Source organism: Chrysemys picta, chromosome 7 (assembly GCF_011386835.1).
Source record: "Chrysemys picta bellii isolate R12L10 chromosome 7, ASM1138683v2, whole genome shotgun sequence".
NCBI classification, from domain to species: Eukaryota; Metazoa; Chordata; order Testudines; family Emydidae; genus Chrysemys; species Chrysemys picta.
In genome coordinates this window covers 42,157,844-42,184,037 of record NC_088797.1, presented here as the reverse complement: position 1 = coordinate 42,184,037, position 26,194 = coordinate 42,157,844, and the positions used below count along the sequence as shown (strand labels likewise).

Sequence of the window (26,194 nt, the reverse complement as noted above, 5' to 3'; positions counted from 1 at the left end):
AAACAAGCACGGACTGGTGGGTAGGGTTACCATACGTCCGTTTTTTCCCGGACATGTCCGGCTTTTCCCGGACATGTCCGGCTTTTCGGCAATCAAACCCCCGTCCGGGGGGAATTGCCAAAAAACTGAACATGTCCGGGAAAATGCCGGCCAGGCACTTCCCCTCCCGCGGCGGCTCTGCTCCTCCCCTGACTCTTCGGCTCTGTTTAAGAGCCGAGCTGCCCGAGCGCTATAGGCTTCAGGCAGCCCCCTTGCCTCCGGACCCCAGCCGCTGGCTGGGCACTTCCCCTCCCGGGCTCCAGCGGCGCAGGGTCCGGAGGCATGGGGGCTGCCCGAAGCCGGTAGCGCTCGGGCAGCTCAGCTCTTAAACAGAGCCGAAGAGTCAGGGGAGGAGCAAAGCCTCCGGCCGTGGCGGCTCTGCTCCTCCCCTGACTCTTCGGCTCTGTTTAAGAGCCGAGCGCTACGGGCTTTGGGCAGCCCCCATACCTCCGGACCCTGCGCCGCCGGACCCCGGGAGGGGAAGTGCCCAGCCAGGGGCGCAGGGTCCGGAGGCATAGGGGCTGCCCGAAGCCCAAGCGCTACTGGCTTCACAGTTTGCCGGGCAGCCTCCAGACCCTGCGCCCCCGGCTGGGCGCTTCCCCTCCCGGGCTCCAGCTGCACTGGGGAAGCGCCGGCCGGGGGCGCAGGGTCTGGAGGCTGCCCTGCAAACCGTGAAGCTGGTAGCGCTCGGGCAGCCCTTTTCGCGTGGCTGGGAGGGAGGAGGGGGCGGAGTTAGGGTGGGGTTGGGGCGGGGAAGGGGCAGAGTTGGGGTGGGGCTGGGGTGGGAAATGGGTGGGGCCAGGGCCCTGTGGAGGGTCCTCTTTTTTATTTGTTAAATATGGTAACCCTACTGGTGGGACCGCATAGTGCTGCAGGTGTGGGATGAATCACAGTGGCTGCAAAACTTTCGTATGCGGAAGGGAACTTTCCTGGAACTTTGTGAGTTGCTGTCCCCTGCCCTGAAGCGCAAGGACACCCGGATGCGAGCAGCCCTGACTGTCCAGAAGCGAGTGGCAATAGCCCTCTGGAAGCTTGCAACGCCAGACAGCTACCGGTTAGTCGCAAATCGCTTTGGCATCGGGAAATCTACCGTGGGGGTTGCTGTGATGCAAGTAGACAACGCAATCGTTGAGCTACTGCTGTCAAAGGTAGTGACCCTTGGAAACGTCCAGGTCATCATAGATGGCTTCGCCGCGATGGGATTCCCAAACTGCGGTGGGGCTATAGATGGAACTCACATCCCTATCCTGGGACCGGACCACCAGGCCAGCCAGTACATTAACCGAAAGGGCTACTTTTCAATGGTGCTGCAAGCACTGGTGGACCATAGGGGACGTTTTACCAACATCAACATAGGATGGCCGGGCAAGGTTCATGACGCTCGTGTTTTCAGGAACTCTGGTCTGTTTAGACGGCTGCAGGAAGGTATTTACTTCCTGGACCACAAAATAACTTTGGGGGATGTGGAGATGCCTATAGTGATCCTTGGGGACCCAGCCTACCCGCTAATGCCCTGGCTCATGAAGCCCTATATAGGCACCCTGGACAGTGAAAAAGAACTCTTCAACTACCGGCTAAGCAAGTGCAGAATGGTGGTGGAGTGTGCTTTTGGACGTCTCAAGGGGAGATGGAGAAGCTTACTGACTCGCTCTGATCTCAGCGAAACCAATATCCCCATTGTTATTGCAGCTTGCTGTGTGCTCAACAATCTGTGTGAGAGCAAGGGGGAGACCTTTATGACGGGGTGGGAGGTTGAGGTGAATAGCCTGGCTGCTGATTACGCCCAGCCAGACAGCCGTGCGATTAGAAGAGCCCAGCGGGACGCGCTGTGCATCCGGGAGGCTTTGAAAGCTAGGTTCCTCAGTGAGCAGGGTAACCTGTGACTATTAAGTTTGTTTAAAGAGAAGCTGAACCTGCCCCCGTTTCTTTACCCACTTACTGTTGACTATCCTCTCCAGCTACATACCCCGTTCACCCCCTTCCAACACACGTTTAAAAATAAAAGACATGGAACTTTGTTAATGGACACCGTTTTCTTTATTACACATTTCACGGTAAAGTGTTGAAAGTGGGACACAGATTGTGGTGGGGAACGGGCGTAGTGATGGGAAGAACGCTTCTAAACTGGAGGAATGACAGGCTTCTGCTCCTAGAGAGGTCCGCAGTGGTGGACTGGTTGTTTCAACGGAGCCTGCCACCCCTCCTTTTCGGGACTCTGTGTGTGGGGGCTATGTGACTTTGTGGCGGGGGAGGGCGGTTACAGATCCCCTGCTGCGTGGCCCTGTGATCCAGGACAAGGACTGTTGCATAAGATATCTATCTGCCCTCCCCCGCCACAAAGTCACATGCCCCCCCCCCACAGAACATGAAAACCACCTCCCAGACTGACCAGTGTGCCTAGTGACTGCAATGTGTGTGTGACCTTCTGCTGCACCTACCCCCGTGTCTGTACCCTGGCAAAGGTGACTATCCTCTTCAATTACCAACCCCCTTCCCTCCCTTCAAACACACTCCTCTAAAAGAACATGATGGATACAGTAATTAACAGAAACATATCTTTTATTAACAACTACACACTTAGGGGATGAAACTGGGACGGGGGCTTGGGTGAGGCAGGAAGGAAAGGACTTATCAGATTTTTGGGAATGAGAGCCTTCTGCTACTTGAGCAGTCTGCAGGGGTGGAGTGACAGTTTTCACGGCACCTGCCGCCCCTCCTTCTTGGGACTTTGGGTGAGGGGGGTATGGGACTTTGTGGCGGGGGATGGTGGTTAGAGATAGACTGCAGCGGGGCTCTGTCCTCCTGCCTCCGGTCCTGCAGAACATCCACAAGGCGCCGGAGCGTGTCCGTTTGCTCCCTCATTAGTCCAAGCAGCGTTTGAGTCGCCTGCTGGTCTTCCTGCCGCCACCTCTCTTCCCGTTCGCTGTGTGCTCGCTGGTATTGCGACATGTTCTCCCTCCACTGGGTCTGCTGTGCTGACTCGGCTCGGGAGCAGCCCATAAGTTCTGAGAACATGTCGTCCCGTGTCCTTTTCTTTCTACGCCTAATCTGCGCCAGCCTCTGTGAGGGGGATGGCAGGGTAGGATGGCAGCTGTGGGATGGGAAAAAGGGAGTGAATTCCTCACAAAGATAATTTTTGGTGAACAAATGAACATAGTCTTTCTCTGTGAACAAGACCATGCACAGCACCTATCACATGCGCACTCAGGACAAGGTCGAATTTTCAGCCTTCGCATTCAGTGCCTGGGGTCTTGCAGTGGAGATCAGACAAGCGGGGCAGGACAGCGGAATTCGGGTAGCAGGCTGACATGGTAAGCCATAGACTTTTGGCTGCTTAAAACTTAAATTATAGCTGTGCCCTCCTTTCAAGTTAAAAGCAATGCTCCTATCGTTGGCCAGTTCCTGCTGCCGGCAATCCGGCAAGCATGAAGTCTGCCCCTGTCCCACCCCCTCGTGGCTGTCCCCGGGAAAGATCCCTGTCTGCTGCCCCTCTCCCGCCTCCACCGCGTGGCTGTAAACCGCTGGTGAGAGTTCTGTAAAGGAACAGGCAGGCAGTCCCAATAGTAACATTCTCCTAATTCTAAGCAGGTCACCATGAGCGACATCACTCTGCTGAGAATTTCGGAGACCGACAAAGAACGCATGCTGCGTGAAAGCCAGCAAAAACCAGGGCCGTATGCCGCCATGCTCTGCAAGGCAATGATCCCAGAGTACTTGATGATAGCCTGGCAAGGAAAAGTTTCCTACTACCGAGGACACAATAAGGCCGCTCTCCCCAGGAACCTCATGCAAAGGCTTTCCAATTACCTTCAGGAGAGCTTCGTGGAGATGTCCCATGAGGATTTCAGCTCTATCCCCGTACATATAGACCTTCTATTCCAGTAGCTGCACTGGCAAGGACTAAAAAGTTGAGTGCCTAGGGCAAACTAATCATGATAAACCGGACATTGTTAGATTCTTTTGCAGTAGTTGCACTGCCAAGGACTAAAACGATAAGCGCCCAGGGCAAACAAATCATGAAAAACCCACTGATAATATTCCTGTTCTGTTCAAAATAAATGTTTACATGTTTAAAACACTTACCGACTGATCCTTCCCCTGATTCAGGGTCCGGGTTAATGCCTGGGGACGGTTGGTAGGGGATCTCTGTGAGGGTGATGAAGAGATCCTGGCTGTCTGGGAAATCAGCGTTGTAAGCGCTGTTGACTGCCTCCTCCTCCTCCTCACCTTCCTCATCTTCCCTGTCCGCTAACATCTCAGAGGAAGCGGCCGTCGACAATATCCCATCCTCAGAGTCCACAGTCAGTGGTGGGGTAGTGGTGGCGGCCGCACCTAGAATGGAATGCAGTGCCTCGTAGAAACGGCATGTCTGGGGCTGGGATCCGGAGCGTCCGTTTGACTCTTTGGTCTTCTGGTACGCTTGTCTCAGCTCCTTGATTTTCACGCGGCACTGCGTTGCATCCCGGCTGTATCCTCTCTCTGTCATGGCTTTTGAGATCTTCTCGTAGATTTCTGCATTCCGTCTTTTCGATCGCAGCTCCGAGAGCACGGACTCATCACCCCATACAGCGATCAGATCCAAGACTTCCCGATCGGTCCATGCTGGGGCCCTCTTTCTATTTTGAGATTGCATGGTCACCTCTGCTGGAGAACTCTGCATCGTTGCCAGTGTTGCTGAGCTCACCACGATGTCCAAACAGGAAATGAGATTCAAACTGCCCAGACAGGAAAAGGAATTCAAATTTTCCCGGGGCTTTCCCTGTGTGGCTGGTCAGAGCATCAGAGCTCAGACTGCTGTCCAGAGCGTCAACAGAGTGGTGCACTGTGGGATAGCTCCCGGAGCTATTAGCGTCAATTTCCATCCACACCTACCCTAATTTGACATGGCCATGTCGAATTTAGCGCTACTCCCCTCGTTGGGGAGGAGTACAGAAATCGAATTTGAGACCTCTATGTCAAACTAAATAGCTTCGTTGTGTGGACGGGTGCAGGGTTAATTCGATTTAACGCTGCTAAATTCGACATAACCTCCTAGTGTAGACCAGGCCTCACTTGCAACCTCACTGCTGGAAATACACAGGCATAGCACATGGTCCTTTCAGCCACTCTGAGACCTGGCAAACTTGTAATCAGTATCAGACTGCTTAGGCCTGCCTTTATGGCAACCGGCTTATAGCAATATAGTAAAATATGCAGTCTTGGTGGGCTAAGCCAGGCTCTTATTAGACAGAAGAAAGAAGGAGAGAAATAGGAACAGGAAGAAATAAAGTGGGGAAGGAATACATTGCCAGGCAGCTCTGGCGGAGCCTTCCCAAAAGTGGGGGGGGGGGATCCAGGACCCCCACCCCTTCCACCCAAGGCCCTGCCCCCAGCTAAGCCAGAAGCTGGAGCAGGCCGGGAGCTACGGACCGTCTACCAGTCTGGGATGGGGCGGGGGGGCCGAGAGCAGCCCTGGGCTTGTGTCCGTGCCCTGTGGGCCCTCTGCCCGGGGCAGGTGGGGGGTTTGCAGCTCCCCACAGCTGCCCATATGGCTCTTGCCCCATTCCCTGGCTGGAGCCGGGTTGGGATCTCAGAGCCACAGCCCAGCCATGGTAAGAGCTGCGGAGCCTCCACCTGCCCTTGGCGGGGACATGGGCCAGGGGTTGCTCTCGGCCCTTCCACCCCTGGCCCTTCCACAGTGTGGCGCCCTCCATTGCCTGGGCTCCCTGGCCTGGTTCCAGCTGCCGGCCTGGCCTTGGGGGAAAGAGGAGGGGCAGGGGTAGGGGGGGCCTGTCGCCCACAGCAAAAACAGGCAAGTCCACTTTCAAAAAGTGGGAGAGCCATGGCAACCCTATCTCACAACCCAGCTGATGTTCAGGATTTAGCTGAAGCCAGGGGAAGAACTGGTGTTTCTGGGTCTCTCTCTCTCTCTCTCTCTCTCTGTCCCAGTCTGGTTAGGACATCTCTCAGGATCCAGGACAAAGAAGGCACAATAGTGTCACACTGGATCATGGGGTTCCTGGAAATGGTGGGGTGGCAGCCATGATGGTGAAGCTCACACCTTCCCTTTTTCTTGTCTTTCAGCCAGCTAGGGTTGCAGTAGCCAACTTTTCCCCTAAAAGTCATTTTTTAAGTACCCCAAAAAGAAGTGATGGGCGTAATAGCCCATCTTCTTATTATTTTGTCCATCGTTTAGGCCTAATTGCCAGCACACCAGTTTGGGTTCATTAATGACTGGTTCCACATTTCTCTGGTTTACCAGGCCTGAGTTTTACACAGTTCTTAAGTTATATTAGTTGGCTTTTTTGTTTAAGCTAATCTAGTCTTTTTTTGTTTTCCTTTTGCACCTTTACCCATTAATGCTTACTGGTATTGTTTATTGTGACACTTTATAAACTTTCTTACAGTTAAGCTTACAATTCAGGTATACTTGTAGGCCCAATTGTTACAACAGCACTTATTTTCAAGGGCGTCTAATTTTTCTTAACACTGTTTTGGTAGATCTCCAGCTTTCACAGATGTATACTAGCAAAAAAAAAAAAAAAAAAAAAAAATGGCCAAAAAGATTAGGAGGGGGATGGAAGCAAAGCTCAGATATTTTGGAAATAAAAGTTATTCATGGTGACATTAGTGGTAAGCTTATGAGGCCATGTCTACACTACAAAATTGTGTTGACCTAACTTACGTCAGCACACAGCGACTGTAGTTATAAAATCGCTTGTGTGTGCGTATGCTTGGCGATGCTCAGCCTCACCAGGAGTGCTTGTATCGATCGTTTTGTCAGTGTGGGGCATTGTGGGATGGGTCCTGAAAGCCACTGACACTGCATCAGCCTAATTATATCAACTGTGACTCTGCACCGCTCAGGGAGGTAGTGTTACTAAATCAGCATAGAGAGGCATTTACGTCAATGGGAGCCAAATTTAAGTGAAGACACTTCCACAGCTAGATTGACGAAAGACCGCTTACTACTTAACTTGCAGTGTAGACCAGGCCTCTGTTTGTGAACCAAAGTAACATGATGTAGGAGGTTCTGAAGAGCTGTATTAGTCAGCACCAAGAGAAGACACTACTTCAAAATATGTTATGAAAAAAATCTTCCTCACCATGTGAAGTCCTGTAAGTGGAGTATGGAGATTAATTGGTTTTGACCAAGATCACATACATAGAGGAACCAGGAATACAATTCACATCTCTTGACTCCCTGTCCTGTTCCTTAACTATATGGCTCTTCTTGAGGGATAAGGCTCTGGACTTAATGGTGCACTGTTCCATATGCATAACATGACTTTTAAATCCAGGACTGTGATGGGGCACCTGCTCCACACTGGGATCTCCCAGGGGTTAATGGAGCCCTAGGGAGGCTGCGCAGGAGGCAGCCAATCACAGAAGGGCTTATAGGAGCAGCCAATCAGGGTCGGGCAGGCCCATATAAGAACAAATGCAGTACAGAGCAGCTTCAGTCATTCCCTGGAGCTTAAGAAGGGAGGTGGATGGGTTGCGTTGCAGGCTGAAGGCAGCAAGCACCCTGGACAGAGCAGTGCTGCAGGCAGAGACCTGGGGAGCTAAAGGCAGCTCCTGGTGTGCTGCAGGGAGCTGGAGGCTGAGGCCCTGAGGCAAGGGCAAAGAGAGTGCTGGGGCCATGGGGAAGTGGCCCAGGGAAATCTACTGAGGAGTCAGAGGCGGGGTGTCGCAGGCAGCGGCCATCTACAGGGTCCTTGGGCCAGGACCTGGAGTAGTGGGCGGGCCTGGGTCCCTCTCCCCCTCCCAACCCCCACTTGCCACTGAGGAAGTGGCTGGACTAAGGGACTGTGACATTCCCCCGGAAGGGGGGAGCACAGAGTGTGGCACAGCTGGGGGCTGTGTCATTGAAGAGGATGCTGCGGTCTTGGGAGTGACATGGGTCCCTGGAACAAAAGTGATGATGGCGAGACATCACCAGAAGAGGGTGCACTGACATACAGAACTAATCCCCAGGACAGCCAGCAGGAGGTGTCGCAGTGGTGAGTCGAACCCCATCACAAGGACATTAGCTGAAGGTTGTGTGTGTTCAAAAAAGTAATCTGAAATACTAAGGAACTATGACAACTAAGGAAACTATGTTTTTGGTATGTTAGGATTTTACCATGTGGTAACTTGGTCTCCCAGCTCAGCTTTTATAGCATAGATGAAGCCATACAGGGCCGTCCTTACCCATATGCAAAGTAAGCAGCTGCGTAGGGCACCAGGAAATTTTGGGCACCAAATTTCCTGGTGCCCTATGCAGCTGCATGCTGCTCCAGCCCCTGCTCCGCCTCTTCCCCTTGGCCCCCACCCCTGCTCCACCCCAGCCCCACCCCCACTCCACCCATTCCCCAAAGCCCCTGCCCTTGCTCCGCCCCCACCCCGCCTCTTCCTGCCCCTGCTCTGCCCCAGCCCTGCCCCCACTCCCCTGAGGACTGCAGCAGGGGTCGGGCCTGCACTCATCAGCGGAAATAAGTGGAGCAACCCAGCCCCAACCTGCTCTGGTCTGCTGGCTTGTGCTGGGGGGCGGTTCCCCCCTGCCCCCCCAAGCCAGCCCCTCCTCCCGCGGAGGCCTTAACACTTTCACACTTATAGCTAATCCACTTTGCTGGCACTTTAAGGGGCCTTATTCCCACCGCCATCCCCAACCTCCCAGCATACAAGTAACTCCCAATGAATTCAGTAGAAGTTACTTGTCTCCTGCTGGAGGAGAATTCTGGCCTCAGGTATTGACTAAATATTACTAATAGTAAAAATGTAGTGGTGGTGACATTTTTTCTTTTTCTGTTTTCCCGGCATTTATTCCACTACTTCCTTGACAAAGTAGTTTCAGACTCTCAGTGTATTGCAAACATCTACATCAGAAAGTAGTTTGGTTCAAATTTCTGTTCTCTGTGCACATACTGCAGTAGGTCCTGGACAGTCGTGCAGCCCTAAAAATAGATCAGTGCTCATGCCAAATTGTGTGTCAGACTCTATCTTTCTCTGTTACAGATGATGGAAGTGTTGTGTTATGCATTTAAACCATGCCCAGCAGAGGTTACATTTGGGCGTATGATTATCTTTGCCTATTTAGTATTTGAAAGTAAAGCACAGCTATCATTGAAATATCAAAATTATTTAAATTGAACCTTCCTTACCTCTAAAATTGATTACACAAATATCTATTCTGTAGTCCCAGTAGCAATTAATTGTGCTATTCAATATAAATTAATTTAACACAAATTAGCTCATTTAATAAGAGACTTTTTATTATAAATAAAAATGAGCTAGTTTGAGCAGCCATTTTTAAATGCATATTTGTCAGAGAAACATTGGATTTTGCTGTACCAGATCATATCATTCGCTCAGCTAGTCTGGTATTATGATGCCAAAAATAGCCAGTACCGGTTACTGCATCCACCTTTCCTTTGTCACTCCACCCTTACATAAATCAGCACGTCAACTGTGAAATGTTGTGCGTGGGATGGAGTGATTAGTGATTAATTCCTGATTACTGTAGTTATCATTTTACTTTGTGAGGAATAAATCAAGAAAAAATAGTTAGTGTAAGCATCAGTTTATTCTCAGAAGGAAACATTTTCCTGCCCAGATCTGTTTCTAAGGCTAGGTCTACACTGGGGGGGGGGAACGATTTAAGATACGTAAATTCAGCTACGCGAATAGCGTAGCTGAATTCGACGTATCCGAGCTGACTTACCCCACTGTGAGGACAGCAGCAAATCGACCGCTGTGGCTCCCCCATCGACGGAGCTTACTCCTACCTGGGCTGGTGGAGTACGTGCGTCGATTCGGGGATCAATTGTCGTGTCCCAACGAGACGCAATAATTCGATCCCCGAGAGATCGATTTCTACCCGCCGATCCAGGCAGGTAGTGAAGATAAGCCCTTAGTCTCCACCTTGAGCTATCAGCTTCCTAACACTCCCAGTTATTTTCACTCCACTGAGATGTGGCAAAGAGCTGAATGGCCAGGCCAATCCATAATGGGAGTGGTACAGACAACTGCTGTGCAAACCTCTAAGATACAAGCTTTTTATAGTTTATTTAATAAATACTCCTCCATCAACAATCCTCTGCCAAAAAACAAAACAACAACAACAAAAAACAGTGTAGGATTTTGGGAAACACAGACAAAGGAAAGCCTCAGGCATAAAGGGACAAAGTCAGCCCTGACATGTGCAGACACAGCTCCTATTCATTTCAGTGGGAGTTGCATTTGTGCCAAGGTTGAATTTGGTTCAAAGTGTTGTTGTATGGAGGTGGAAGCACTAGTGCAGGCCTGCTTTGTTCAGGGTTAGACTATAGAGTAGTGGTTAAGCCTGTTCTTGGTTTACACTAATGCTTCTATCAGAGTTTTTGCGTGGATGAATACTAAACTAGCTGTAGGAGAACTGGTAACAATTCTCAATGTGACAGTGTTGCCAACTCTTGCAATTTTTATTTCAAGGCTAGTGATTTTGAGATGTTTTACCTGTCCCATGAAAATGCAATGAAAAGCTACCAACTCATTAATTTTCTCTTATTCAAAATGGCCACCATGTCTATTTACTGGCAATTAGGCTGAAGCCAGCAAGATGGCTGCTATTTCCCTATGTTCAATGTAGCAGCCCTACCATTTCCAGCTGTTTTCAGTGAGACCAAAGCCCTACCCGCAGGCAGGGCTGCCTTTAAGCCAATTTGGCCAATTCCCTGGAATGGGGCCCGGTGCCTAAGAGGGCCCCGCAACGTCCGGGGCTGCCCGCGGAGTGGGGGGGGGGGGAAAAAAAAGCCGCATCCTGCTTCTCCCCCCTCCCTCCAGCGCTTGCGCCGCCGAACAGCTGATCAGCAAAGGCCTGGGAGGGAGGAGTGAGGAGGAGGAATGCGGTGTGCTTGGGGAAGACGCGGGGCCAGGGCGGGGATTTGGGGAGGGATCCAATGGGGCAGTGAGGGGGCGGGGCTGAGGGCGGGGCCAGGGTGGGGATTTGGGGAGGGATCCAATGGGGCAGGGAGGGAGCGGAGTCGGGGCAGAGTTGGGGCGGGGGAGGGCACAAGACAATTTGCATCCCGGCGTGGGGCCCCGCACCTGTTAAGGCCGGCCTTGCCCACAGGCCAGACGGCTGCCACTGTGTGGTTGCAGGGCTAGACAAGACACTATTAGGAAACAGACTTTGAGGAGCACTGGAGACACTGAAGGTGGATGCGGAAACTGAGGCTATGTCTACACTAGCACTTTTGTCGGTATAACTTATGTCACTCATGGATGAGAAAAAAACATCCCTCTGAGCGACATAAGTTACACTGACAGAAGTGCCAGTTTGGACAGCGCTATATCCATAGCTACCGCCACTCATTGGAGGTGGGTTAATTATGGCATAGAGCAGCTGCATGAGTGATCTTAAAGTGGCACAGCTGCATCGGTACAGTTGTGTCACTGTAAGCTCGCTGGTGTAGACATGGCCTAAGAGGGGAAGCAGGAAGTTGATATAAGGGTTGCAGGGGAATGGGAGGGCAGGGAGATGTGCAGGGCAGGAGGAGACTAAGGAGAATGGTAGGGTTGCCAACTTTCTAATTGCACAAAACCGAACACCCTAGCCCTGCCCCTTCCCTGAGGCCCCACCTCCTGCCCCATACCTTCCCTGAGGCCCTGCCCCCACTCACTACATTACCCCTCCCTTGGTGGCTCACTTTCCCCCATCCTCACTCACTTTCACTGGGCTGGGGCAGGGGGTTGGGGTGCCGGAGGGGGTGAGGGCTCTAACCCAGAGTGCGGGCTCCGGGGTGGGGCCAGAAATGCAGGGTTCAGGGTGCAGGACGGGGCTCTGGGTTGGGGCAGGGGGTTGGGGCTCGGGGTTGGGGCAGAGGCTTACCTCGGGGACTTCCGGTCAGTGGCGCAGCAGGGCTAAGGCAGGCTCCCCACCTGCCCTGGCTCTGTACTGTTCCCAGGAAGTGGCCAGCAGGTCAGGCTCCTAGGCAGTGGGAGGAGGGAAGACGAGGAGGCTCCACACACTGTTCTCGCCTGCAGGCACTGCCCCCCATCTCCCATTGGCCACAGTTCCCTGCCAATGGAAGTACGGAGCCAGTGCTCGGGGCGGGGGCAGCGCGCAGAGCTGTGCGGCCCCCCTGTCTAGGAGCCGGACCTGCTGGCCACTTCTGGGGCACAGCACGGTGCCAGGACAGGTAGAGACTAGCCTGCCTTAGCCCTGCAGCACCGCCGACCAGACTTTTAACAGCCCAGATGGCAGTGCTGACCGGAGCCGCCAGGTTCCGTTTTCGACCAGGCATTCCGGTCAAGTGATCTCTCTCACTCTCTCTCTCTCTCGCCATCCATCACCACCCTCTGACAGACAGAGGACACCATTCCTTACCCATCCTGGCTAATAGCCATTAATGGACTTAATCTCCATGAATTTATCCAGTTCTCTTTTAAACCCTGTTATAGTCCTAGCCTTCACAACTTCCTTAGGCAAGGAGTTCCACAAGTTGACTGTGTGCTGTGTGAAGAAGAACTTCCTTTTATTTGTTTTAAACCTGCTGCCCATTAATTTCATTTGGTGGTCCCTAGTTCTTATATTATGGGAACAAGTAAATAACTTTTCCTTATTCACTTTGGTCAAAAACCAGACACCTGGCAACCCTAGAGAATGGAGTAACATGAGAAGCTGGAAGAAGAGTGAAGTGGCGCAGAAGGAGACTAAGGGGGTCCAGAGGATAATGATGGAGTGGGAAATGAAGAGGGATAGAATGGCAGTGACCCCAACCTGAGGGTGATAGAAAGAGGAATCCCTTGCAAGCGCCATTGGGAAGGACACATTTTTGCATGTGTATTTGAGGCTGGATTTTGACCCTTAGAAGCTCATGCAGACAGCCACTGGGCTTTAGGCTCCTAAGTGCCTAAATCACTGTTGGAAATTAAACCCAGGCTCCTAACTCAGTTAGGTGTTGCACCACCAAGTGCGGCAACGCCTAAATACCCTTACAAATGTGGGACTTAGGTGTTTTCAGGGCCACCCCGGGGGCGGGGGGAAGTGGGGCAATTTGCCTCAGGCCCAGGGGCCCCCACGAGAATATAGTATTCTATAGTATTGCAACTTTTTTTTATGGAAGGGGCCCCCAAAATTGCTTTGCCTCAGGCCCCCTGAATCCTCTGGGCAGCCCTGGGTATTTTCCCCCCTAAAGCTTCAAAAACCTGATGGTAAATAAGAAAACCCAGACATTTATTATTTTTGAAAAATCTCATGATTTTTGAAAGCACAGAGCTGGCAATACTGCATGCATCCCTAAGGAGAAGCACCATATGCTCCCTTGCCTGGCAGAGTGGCGTGCACAACAGTGCCTGGCTGCACTGACCACTGGCAAGGTGGGGTAGTTTCATGGCTCCATCTCCTCCCTGACCCTTTTGGAGTGCCTTGCCTCCAAGGTGGTGTTAGCAGGGAATAATCTCTAGACTCAAGAAAACATTCATTGCTCCTTCCATGCCTATGCAAGGGCCAGCTGAAACTCTGGCCCGGTATGTGTGATTCAGGAATATACAGCACGTGCCTGATACTAAAAGGCATACACCAAGATGTTGCATATATGGATTCTTTCTGATCTATCAGGATACATGAAGGCATTTTAGTATGCTGTAAAAACAGTACCTCTACTGTTGCACTGTTTGGCAAATCTTTGAGAATATTTGTGGATGAGATTTTCATACCCATGCTCTGCCAAATGTATGCAGTGTTTAAAGCAGGGGTGGGCAAACTTTTTGGCCCAAGGGACACATCTGGAAATAGAAATTGTATTGCAGGCCATGAATGCTCACAAAATTGGGGTTGGGCTGTGAGAGGGGGTGAGGGCTCTGGTTGGGGGTGCGGGCTCTGGGGTGGGGCCAGAAATGAGGAGTTCAGGGTGTGGGAGGGGGCTTCGGGCTGGGGCAGAGGAGTGGGGTGCAGGAAGGGGTGCAGGCTACAGCTGGGGGTATGGGGCTGGGGATGAGGGGTTTGGGGTGCAGGAGGGTGCTCTGGGCTGGGATTGAGGGGTTCAGAGGGCGGGAGGGGGATCAGGGCTGGGGCAGGGGATTGGGGCATGGGGAGAGGCTCAGAGGTGCAGGCTCAGGGCGGTGCTTACCTCAAGCGGCTCCTGGAAGCAGTGGCATCTCCCTTCTCCGGCTCCTATGCAGCGGCGTGGCCAGGCGGCTCTACATGCTGCTCTGTCTGCAGGCACTGCCCTTGCAGCTCCCATTGGCTGTGGTTCCCGGCCAATGGGAGCTGCGGAGGTGGCGCTTGGGGTGGGGGCAACATGCAGAGTGGAGCCCTCTGGCTGCATAGGAGCTGGAGGGGGGCCATGCCGCTGCTTCCGGGAGCCGCGTAGAGCAGCCCACGACCCTGCTCCCCGGCTGGAGCGGGGCAAGCCCCAGAACCCGCTCCCCAGCGGGAGCTCAAGGAACAGATTAAAATGGCTGGCGGGCTGGATCTGGCCTGCGGGCCATAATTTGCCCACCCCTGGTTTAAAGGTTACCTGCCAAGGGGGAAAAATGGGTTTGTGCCTTTTTTTCTTTATGACAAACAGAGAAGACCCAAAGGGTATTCCTTAAGGCTTTTTTCTGCTTCTTTTTTTCTTAGAAATATCAGATATGTGAAGTCTTGATCAACGGAAATGTATACTGGGAATTTTCTCAGCCCTTAAGTCAAGGGGTAAGAGTGGCAAAGAGATATTTTCTCACTATGTGTACTATTTAATTTACACAAAAACAAACAAACAAAACTAAGGAACAGTCTGAATAAAAAACATTCCCTCATTTAATCAAGTGTCAAATTCTTGATACTTGTGAGGTCATAATCCTACTAAAGCCTTACCTGTGCTAGTTTTCCATGCTAGTACAGCTACATCAATGTAGCTGCACTAATGCAAATGTAAGGTAATGCAAGGCGTAAAGTGTTCCTTAGTTTTTTCATGGCTGACACCAGTGCAGTAATCTGTGCTAGGAGTTTGCACTCCTCTGGCAGCATAAGTGCAAACAACCAAACCAAAATAAAAAAACAAACCAACCCAAACAAAAAACCCAGCATAAGCACATTACACATTTAGATCTTATTGACTAAGGAATTAAGTCTTGTCTGTGCTGTTTTTGGTTTTGTTTTATTTTCAAAATAGCTCCTTCAGGCTTCATAACCCCATTTTTAGCTCCCAAGAGTGGGGGGCGGACAGAGGTAAGGGGGCTGAGGCTGAGGCTGGGGTTGGGGCTGGCAGCAGGGCCAGATGCAGAGCTGCGGCTAGGCTGCAGTTGGGGGCTGAGGCTGGGCGGAGCCGGGCATGGAGCTGGGGGCGGGGCTGGAGCACAACTGGGAGTGGGGCTGGGTGGCGCTCCCACCCCACCCCCTGTGGGGACTGGCCTGGGCCCCACTGCATCTCCTCAAATGATCCTCCCTGCTGCTGGTGGGGGGGCTGCACCCAGGGCTGGCTCTAGGTTTTTTGCTGCCCCAAGCAAAAAAATTTTGGGGGTCAGGGTTGTGGGGGATGGGGTCGGGGGGTGCCCGGCTTAGAGGGGCTGGGCTCAGAGCAGAAAAATTTTGGGGGTCAGGGCTGTGGGGGATGGGGTCGGGGGTGTCCCGGTCCCTTACCATGCCGCTTATCCCTCTCCCAAACATCGCTGCAGCCGCCTGGTGTCTCCAGCGGGGCCTGAGTTCCTGCCGCTCGGCCGCAGCTTGCAGCCCCGTCCCCTTACCGGCTGAGATGCCGGGGGATGGGGGAAGACGGAGGCGGGGGGAGCCTTGGATATACCCGGAGCCTGGGGCAAATTGCCCCACTTGCCCCCCCCCCGGGCGGCCCTGACTCTGGGAGCCCCTCGCCTCCACCGCAGCCCGGGCTCGGCTCCAGGAGGCGCCGCTTCTCTCCCTCAGCGCTCCTCACACATTCTGGGAGCCCCTCTCACGGCCGCTGCAGCCCGGGCTGTGGCAGTGGCTAGAGGGGCTCCTGGAGTGTGTGAGGAGCGGCGGGGGTGGAAGGGAAGGGAAGACTCGGCGCGGCAGGGGCAGCAGGACCCCATCTGCCTCCCTGCATTCCGGGCGCCGCTTCCCTTCCCGCCCCCCCTGCTCCTCACACACTCCGGGAGCCCCTCTAGCCCCTCTAGCTGCTGCGCCGAGTCTCCCCAGGGCAGCGCTGTACAGGGCGCCGCCGGGCTGGGCAGGGGGCGCGGATCCCAGCTCCCGCTGGCAGGGCGAGTGGCTGGGCCAGGGCTGGCTCCCGGCAATGCCGCCCCAAGCAAAAAAATAAAAAATAAAAATAAAAAAGGGGGGCTGGAGTGCCGCCTCTTAGAAAGTGCCGCCCCAAGCACGTGCTTGGAGGGCTGGTGCCTAGAGCTGGCCCTGGCTGCACCCCACAGTTCGGGGACCTCTGATCTATCTACATTAAACTGAAATTGTGAAATCTAAGCAGCATAATAGTTGTCATGTTTTATGGCTAACAGGAAGTTTTGTCTGTAATGTTTGTCCATGCTTTTCATATCCTATTTATGACTTTTACATTTACAAATTTCACACTATAGATTTGAACAATATGCAGATGTGGAATTTACTTGGAATTTTGGTGGGGGTGAGGAAAGGGATCTGAATTCCTATTTTTCACCTGACCTTTAGCAACCTGAGATTCATGATCCTCTGGCACCACCTTGGTTAGAAGAAGAATCATCCTAGAGTAATCGTGTATCTGGTCTCACATACCTGATTCACTTCTGCCCCCATTCCAGGCTTAGGGCCGGGAGTTGCAGAAAAAACTATCCTGGGCCCTGTCTATATTATTAAAATTAACACGGGTGTAACTAGTACATTTATTACTTCCGTGAAACCCCCTGAGGTAGACATGCTGCACTGAAATAAAGTGGGAGTTAAACTGGTGTGGCCTACTCTAGTGATTCAGACCAGGTCTAGAATTAAAAAAAAAAAGTTTAAGATTTTGTTACCTACCATGTTTTACCTAATATTTTTGAACACTAGTGGAGACAGCTTTTAACACTTCTAAAGATGTATAAACTGGTCATGGTCAACTTTAGGCTCTTTTTTTATATTTTTTAGAATTGAAGGCTTTTTGTTCTCAGTGAAGAATATTTTTAGGAACAAGGTGAGGTTTGATTGATAGAGCTAGTTATTTAAGTATTTGTCCTTAAGTCATAATTCATTATTGGTCTAGTTAAAATTTAATAACTAGGGCTGCCAAGCAATTAATTTTTTCCGCAATTAATCATGCTGTTAACAATAAAATACCGTTTATTTTAAATATTTTTGGATGTTTACTACATTTTCAAATATATTAATTTCAATTACAACTCAGAATACAAAATGTATGGTGCTCACTTTATATTTATTTTTTTTACAAACATTTGCACTGTAAAAAACAAATTGTATTCTTCAGTTCACCTAATACAAGTACTGTAGTGCAATCTCTTTATCATGAAAGTTGAATTTACAAATGTAGAATTATGTACAAAAAAACCTGCATTCAAAAATAAAACAATGTAAAACTTTAGAGCCTACAAGTCTATTCAGTGCTACTTCTTAGTCAGCCAATCACTCAGACAAACAAGGTTGGTTACAATTTGCAGAAGATAATGCTGCCTGCTTCTTGTTTACAATGTCACCTGAAAGTGAGAACACGCGTTTGCATGGCACTGCAAGATATTTACGTGCCAGATGTGCTAAAGATTCATATGTCCCTTCATGCTTCAACCACCATTCCAGAGCACATGCTTCCATGCTGATGATGGGTTCTGCTTGATAATGATCCAAAGCAGTGCAGACTGACGCATGTTCATTTTCATCATCTGAGTCAGATGCCACCAGCAAAAGATTGATTTTTCTTTTTTGGTGGTGCGGGTATTGTAGTTTCCACATTGGAGTGTTGCTCCTTTAAGACTTCTAAAAGCATGCACAGTCAAATTTAATTGACACTTTTTTTTAACGAGCATCATCAGCATGGAAGCATGTTCTCTGGAATAGTGGCCGAAGCATGAAGAGGCATACGAATGTTTAGCATATCTGGCATGTAAATATCTTGCAATGCCAGCTACAAAAGTGCCATGTGAACACCCATTCTCACTTTCAGGTGACATTGTAAATAAGAAGTAGGCAGCAGTATCTCCCGTCAATGTAAACAAACTTGTTTGTTAGCGACTGGCAGAATAAGAAGTAGGACTGAGTGGACTTGTAGGCTCTAAAGTTTTGCACTGTTTTGTTTTTGAGTGCAGTTATGTAACCAAAAAAAATCTGCATGTGTAAGTTACTTTCTCGATAAAGCAATTGTACTTCAGTACTGTATGAGATGTATTGAAAAATACCATTTCTTTTGTTTATCATTTTACAGTGCACATATTTGTAATCAAAAATAATATAAAATGAGCACTGTGCACTTTGTAGTCTGTATTGTAATTGAAATCAATATTGAAAATGAAGGGAAACATTCAAAATATTTAATACATTTAAATTGGTATTCTATTGTTATAAGTGTGATGAATCGCAATTTTTTTTGAGTTAATTGCGTGAAATTAACTGCGATTAATTGACAGCCCTAGAAATAACTAATGAGATACTGATGTCCTAACATTTCCCATTGGAATAATAGCACTGTTCAAATTAAGTGGGTTTTTAAATGTTATACGTGTATATCGCCTTAATTTTTTGAGAGTAGGAGTAGAAGGAATTTAACTTAGTCTATATAAATTAAAAACAAATTAATAATTTGATATTAATGCAGCAGCAACATATGGTTTTTCATAAGGTTGAATTTTAATAGTACTGTAGATATAAAGGAAGTCCTTTTTAATATAAACTACATTGTAACATCGTGTGTTTCAATAAAATTCTAAATTTGAATTTTTTTTGATCAATCCATAGGCCATTGATTCGTTCAGAAAGTTTTGAAATTCATAAAATGTTGTGGTACTTGCATTTTTAAAATTACTACTTTAAGCTAAATATTTATTACATTTCTTGCACAATGAGATTGTGCTGATGTTGTTACCTTAATTTGGGTGGGAAGTGTTGAACTTTTTTGCTGAGATGATTTGAGTGATTACAAGTAATATTTCTGCATTTATAATGGATTGAATATAGTAGTAGTGTATTCTTTTGTCCCTCTCCTTTTCTTCTTGCAATTTGAATTAATGCTTAAGGAAGCTGAAGCTCTGCTCACTTTTTGATATTACCAAGTCCATTCTCCCTGCCTGGACTGAGCAGGTCCCCAACCATCCCTGTATAGTGGCAGGCAAGGACAGTGAAGTTTGCAAGCCACAATTGAGCCCTTAATGTTGTTTTAGCGTATCATCGTTGATGTAGGGATCAGTCTTTGCTCTCATTTTGCCACTGAATACAATGGGTGCATAGGGTTCGTATTAGGCATATAGATATTTTACAATGAACTCCCAGTTATAGTTTTTACCAAATTCCACGTTCTTGTGATATTTTTAATTGGCATTCAAAATGGTGAAGCCCATAACGTCTTCTGTTCAAAAACAAAATCATGTTCAGGAGCTCTATAATAAAGCTCATGTGTGCTTGGAACCTGAATATTTAAAAAAAAATAGTAATGCAGTGGCATTGAAAAACGGGAATGAGGAAGTGAGACTGGAAATTTAAACAACTTGCCATCTTTAATGTCTTTCTCACCAACTAACAAATTTGATTTTCTGATCATATTAAATACTAAAATAATCAAACCAGTTATCAAGAGGAAGAATATCAGAGCAAAATGCATGTCCTAGTAAAAGTACAATGATTAAAGACTGAAACAAGCTGAAACTTGTCTATTCAGACTCAAAAGTGCCTGTATGCATGCTACATCTTATAAAACTTGTCAGTAGTTTTGTGCTTTACCTTAACATTTTGCCTCTAAATTTGTGTATGAGAGGAGGAAAATTGGGAAGAGGCACAACAACTAGGTAATGAAACATACTGAAATAATGTGGTCAAGAAGTTTGTGAATGTGGGTGGGATTGCTGGCTAGTAGTCAGATTAGTGATTTTATGAGGTAAGAACTCCTGGTTTCTATTCCCAGTTTTGCCAGTGATTCACTGTGTAACTTGCTGAATTTCAGCCTGTAAAGTACTTTCAAACCTTAAGATTAAAGGTTATTTGTGGTAGCCTAGCACCCACTATATGCTGGGGGAAATCCAACAGAAGCACATGGTTTGGACAGAGACATCCCTTAAAGGAGGATCTATTAACGGGGAGTCTCTGTCTTAGTAAAGAGGAAAGGATAGAAGTTGATAAAGTACATATAGGAACTGAAGAGTAACAGTCAAATGAAAGACTCCCCTTCAATTATATCACATGAAGGCAGACAGCTAAAAAGTGACAAATTTTGTAAGTGCTTGTATACAAATGCTAGAAGTCTAAATACTAAGATGGGTAAATTTGAGCGCCTAGTATTAAATGAGGATATTGATATAATAGGCACCACAGAAACTTGGTGGAACAATTATAACACTGGTCTACAATTTTTGAGAAGTCTTCTGCTTCAGAGATAAAATGTGCTATTTATTATGTATTTTGATGTTCTGAATTCAAATATGACAATTAAAACAACTGGCTACTGTTTCTAAGATATTTACGTTTTTACATTTTATGTCTATGTATATTGTGTAGATAGAGTTTTAATCATAAATTGTAAACCTAGCTCTTTTCATGTGTTTCTGGTTGCTTTCCATGATAATATTTCACCTGTCCTGTTTATGTAACACTTTAAAAATCAGCAAAAGGGTTATATAAATAAAATTTATTATGAAACAAAAGGCAAAAAACTATTATGTACATAGTTTAGTCCTATTCAGTGTCTACTCGGCGCTTCTTGGCTTGTCTGTTGTATTCATTAAATGGAGCATCTCTTGTCACTGTCCAGCAATAGTCTGCAAGCACTGATGGGCTCCATTTGCCCTGCATTGGGGCAATGTCCTGGTGAAATCGCTCGCCGTGCTCATCGCTCACTGCTCCGCAGTTCGGTGGAAAAAAATCTAGATGAGAGTGCAAAAAATGTATCTTTAGTGACATGTTGCAACCAAGGCTTTTGTATGCCTTGAGGAGGTTTTCCACCAACAACCTGTAGTTGTCTGCCTTGTTGTTTCCGAGAAAATGTATTGCCACTAACTGGAAGGCTTTCCATGCCGTCTTTTCCTTGCCACGCAGTGCATGGTCAAATGCATCATCTCGAAGAAGTTCATGAATCTGAGGACCAACAAAGACACCTTCCTTTATCTTAGCTTCACTTAACCATGGAAATTTTCCACGGAGGTACTTGAAAGCTGCTTGTGTTTTGTCTATGGCCTTGACAAAGTTCTTCATCAGACCCAGCTTGATGTGTAAGGGTGGTAACAAAATCTTCCTTGATTCAACAAGTGGTGGATGCTGAACACTTTTCCTCCCAGGCTCCAAGGACTGTCGGAGTGACCAAGCTTTCTTGATGTAGTGGGAATCTCTTGCACGACTATCCCATTCGCAGAGAAAACAGCAGTACTTTGTGTATCCAGTCTGCAGACCAAGCAAGAGAGCAACAACCTTCAAATTGCCACAAAGTTGCCACTGATGTTGGTGTGACAATGCGGTTCTGGCGGAACCTGAGTGCCAACTCAGGACAAATTGCTCAAACAGGGCAGTTACAGCCCAAGGCTGGGGTTTTTTCCACCTCTAAGGCAAACCAAACCAGCCAGACTAGGAGGACTTCGGTCTCACCCCACTGGCTAACCGCAAGTCTCACAAGCAATCTCCTTAGACACTCCAGTTTCCCAGTATTCCCACCAGTGCTACTCGTTATGGGGACAAATGGTTATGAAAACCAATACCCCAGTAAAAGAAAAAGGTTCTCCTGATCCCAAAGGACCAAGCCCCAGACCCAGGTCAATATACAAATCAGATCTTACCCACAAATCACGCTGTTGCCAATCCTTTAGAATCTAAAATCTAAAGGTTTATTCATAAAAGGAAAAAGATAGAGATGAGAGTTAGAATTGGTTAAATGGAATCAATTACATACAGTAATGGCAAAGTTCTTGGTTCAGGCTTGCAGCAGCGATGGAATAAACTGCAGGTTCAAATCAAGTCTCTGGAATACATCCCGCGCTGGGATGGGTCCTCAGTCCTTTGTTCAAAGCTTCAGCTTGTAGCAAAGTTCCTCCAGAGGTATGAAGCAGGATTGAAGACCAGATGGAGATGAGGCATCAGCCTTATATAGTCTTTTTTCAGGTGTAAGAACACCTTTGTTCTCACTGTGGAAAATTACAGCAAAATGGAGTCTGGAGTCACATGGGCAAGTTCCTGCATATTTTGCTGAGTCTCAAGGCATATTTGCCTTCTCTCAGTGGGTCCATTGTATAGCTGATGGTCCTTAATGGGCCATCAAGCAGGCTAGGCAGAGCTAACACCAGTTTGTCTGGGATGTCACCCAGCAGCATAGCATAAGTTTGAAATACAGACAGTATAGAGCCAATATTTATAACTTCAACTACAAAATTGGTACACACATATAGACAGCATAATCATAACCAGTAAACCATAACCTTGTCTTAGACACCCCATTTGACCCCCTTTATACAAGATTTGGGTGCCACTACAGGACCTTGGTTGCAACAATGATCTATATGGTCCCAGATTATATCAATAACGTCACAGTTGGTCATAGTTTATGCACCTCAAAAGTTGTTTCATGTTGTCATAGGTTTCCTTCATATGGAATGCATGACCAACTGGAATTGATGGCAAAACATTGCCATTATGCAGTAAAACAGCTTTAAGACTTGTCTTCGATGAATCAATGAACAGTCTCCACTCATCTGGATCGTGAACGATGTTGAGGGCTGCCATCACACCATCGATGTTGTTGCAGGCTACAAGATCACCTTCCATGAAGAAGAATGGGACAAGATCCTTTTGACGGTCATGGAAACCCTAACATCACCTGCCAGGAGATTCCACTGCTGTAGTCTGGAGCCCAACAGCTCTGCCTTACTCTTGGATAGTTCCAAATCCCTGACAAGGTCATTCAGTTCACCTTGTGTTATGAGGTGTGGTTCAGAGGAGGAGGATGGGAGAAAATGTGGGTCCTGTGACATTGATGGTTCAGGACCAGAAGTTTCATCCTCTTCCTCTTCCTCTTCCTCGTCTGATTCAAGTGAGAATGATTCTGGTGCATCAGGAACCGGCAGTCCTTCTCCGTGGGGTACTGGGCGAATAGCTGATGGAATGTTTGGATAATGCACAGTCCACTTTTTCTTCTTTGACACACCTTTCCCAACTGGAGGCACCATGCAGAAGTAACAATTGCTGGTATGATCTGTTGGCTCTCTCCAAATCATTGGCACTGCAAAAGGCATAGATTTCCTTTTCCTGTTCAACCACTGGTGAAGATTTGTTGCACAAGTGTTGCAGCATATGTGTGGGGCCTACCTCTTGTCCTGATCTCCAATTTTGCAGCCAAAATAAAGGTAATAGGCTTTTTTAACCATAGTGGTTATACTGCGCTTTTGTGATGCAAAAGTCACTTCACCACAAACATAGCAGAAGTTATCTGCACTGTTCACACCAGTACGAGGCATCTCTGCTCACTTTGGCTCAACAGAAATGTGTCCCTTTGCAAAATCAAACACTGACAAATAAGAGAGCATGACATGGTTTGATTTCTAGAGCTGATATAGGGCAATTTGTTCAGCAGAGTGATGTAAGCTTCATTATGATTACATCATCCATGACTTCTAGGAATAACATGATGCAATTCATATCATGTATGACGCAATACCAGCTTCAGATTGCATCATTCATTGTTTTGCCTAAAAAGCAAGTACTGTCCAAACCCAGTCATAGATTTATTCATTGATCCAGTCAAAGATGTATTTTAGTCATTTCTGGTTTAAATTGAGATCCCTTCCCTTTATAACTCACTTATCCTCCGCCATTCCCAAGTCAAGGGTCGTATATACTGACCCAATAGCTTAATCTTGATGCTTAAAATTGTTGATTGGCTCTAGTTTTCATTTTCGTTCTCAGTGACCCAGAATTAGTAAAGTTTGACTACATTTATTTCAGAAGCATTTTGGCTGTAGAGCAGTGTAATCAATGGGACACAGTAAAACCAGGGTACCAAATATATAGGACAGAGTAGATCGTGCTGGTGGGAGAGTGGCACTATATATGAAAGAAAGCATAAAGTCAAATAAAGTACAAATTGTAAATGAATCTAACAGTACCACAGAATCTCTATGGACAGAAATTCCATGCTTAAATAATAAGAATATAGCAGTAAGAATATACTACCGATCACCTGACCAAGATGGTGATTGTGAAATGCTCTAGGGAATTAAAGGGGCTATAGAAATAGAAAACTTGATACTAACTGGGGATTACAACTATCCCCATATTGACTGGGTACATATCACCTCAGAATGGGATGCAGAGATAAAGTTTCTAGACATCATAATGAACTGCTTCTTGGAGCAGCTAGTCCTGGAATCCACAAGGAGAGAGGCAATTCTTGTTTTAGTCTTTAAGTGGAGCACAGAATTTGGTCCAAGAAGTGAATATAGCTGAACTGCTTGTTAATAGTGACCATATTATAATTAAATTTAACATACTTGTCTCAGGATGTGAGGGGTGGGTGGGAAATACCAAAGAAGCCAACAACAGTAGAATGTAATTTCAGAAAGGGGAACTACCCAGAAATGAGGAAGCTAGTTAAACAGAAATTTAAAAGGAACAGTCAAAAGAACAGGGCCGGCTCTAGATTTCTTGCTGCCCCAAGCAAAAAAATTTTTGGCTGCCCTCCACCCCAGCCCTGGGCTCTCCCCCCCCCCCCCCCCCCAACTGCACCCTCCTGCTGCCCCAGCCCTGGGTCACTGGTAACTCGCTCCCAGGGCGGGTCATTCAGCAGGAATTTTGGATGTGCACAGAACACAGACCGGATTGGTTCCCATATGGTTACAGAACTGCAGTAAAGTGGAACAATTTTCAGCTTGTGTGACTGGAGGATATCTGGATGCATATTATAAGACTGTCCTAGACTCATAGACTTTAAGGTCAGAAGGGACCATTATGATCATCTAGTCTGACCTCCCGCATGATGCAGGCCACAAAGCCGTCCCAACCCTTTCCCTTGACTCTGCTGTTGAAGTCCCCAAATCCTGTGGTTTAGAGACTTCAAGTAGCAGAGAATCCTCCAGCTAGTGACCCCTGCCCCTTGCTGCGGAGGAAGGCGAAAAACCTCCAGGGCCTCTGCCAATCTACCCTGGAGGAAAATTCCTTCCCAACCCCAAATATGGCGATCAGTAGAACCCCGAGCATGTAGGCAAGATTCTCCAGCCAGACCCTCATTGGCCATTGATACTATTTACCAGCGATGGCACACTGTTCATTTGACTAAAATCATGTTATCCCATTAAACCATTCCCTCCATAAACTTATCTAGCTTAATCTTAAAACCAGACAGGTCCTTCGCCCCCACCGTTCCCCTCGGAAGGCTGTTCGAATATTTCACCCCTCTGATGGTCAGAAACCTTCGTCTAATTTCAAGCCTAAACTTCCCCACGGCCAGTTTATATCCATTCGTTCTCATGTCCACATTAGTACTGAGCTGAAATAATTCCTCTCCCTCCCTGGTATTTATTCCTCTAATATATTTAAAGAGAGCAATCATATCCCTCCTCAGCCTTCGTTTGCTTAGGCTAAACAACCCGAGCTCCTTGAGTCTCCTTTCATACGACAGGTTTTCCATTCCTCTGATCATCCTAGTGGCCCTTCTCTGTACCCGTTCAAGTTTGAGTTCATCTTTTTTAAACATTGGAGACCAGAACTGCACACAGTACTCCAAATGAGGTCTCACCAGTGCCTTGTACAACGGAAGCAGCACCTCCTTATCCCTACTAGATATACCTTGCCTAATGCATCCCAAGACCGCATTGGCTTTTTTCACCACCACGTCACATTGTCAACTCATAGTCATCCTGCGGTCTTACCAGGACTCCGAGGTCTTTTTCCTCCTCCATTACTTCTAACTGATGCGTCCCCAGCTTGTAACTAAAATTGTTGTTAGTCATCCCTAAGTGCATCACCTTACACTTTTCACTATTAAATGTCATCCTATTTCTGTTACTCCAACTTACAAGGTCATTCAAGTCTCCCTGCAGAATATCCCGATCCTCCTCCGAATTGGCAATACCTCCCAACTTTGTATCATCCGCAAAC

The 26,194-nt window shown here is 47.9% G+C and overlaps 2 protein-coding genes across 3 annotated transcripts in view; one reads left to right on the top strand and one right to left on the bottom strand.

Annotated features, from left to right (window-relative positions):
• Positions 1 to 2,583: 2,583 nt before the first annotated feature.
• Positions 2,584 to 26,194, bottom strand: part of LOC135972628 (myb/SANT-like DNA-binding domain-containing protein 2) — a 31,535-nt gene continuing 7,924 nt past the window's right edge. Inside the window, exons 1-2 of one of the 2 annotated variants that reach the window (XM_065551257.1) lie at positions 4,123 to 6,572; positions 2,584 to 3,130 (exon numbers count right to left, since the gene is read on the bottom strand). In XM_065551257.1, coding sequence (XP_065407329.1) covers positions 2,901 to 3,130; positions 4,123 to 4,699 — 807 coding nt within the window. In that variant the 5' untranslated portion in view covers positions 4,700 to 6,572 and the 3' untranslated portion in view covers positions 2,584 to 2,900. Of the gene's footprint in view, positions 3,131 to 4,122; positions 6,573 to 26,194 lie in introns of those variants that run through there. The other variant, XR_010589105.1, reaches the window with a different exon arrangement.
• The window catches only part of IARS1 (isoleucyl-tRNA synthetase 1), a 237,148-nt gene continuing 218,403 nt past the window's right edge, over positions 7,450 to 26,194 (top strand). The window contains exon 1 of the mRNA XM_065551253.1: positions 7,450 to 8,021. The gene's annotated coding sequence lies outside the window, so the exon portion shown is untranslated. The remainder of the gene's footprint in view (positions 8,022 to 26,194) is intronic.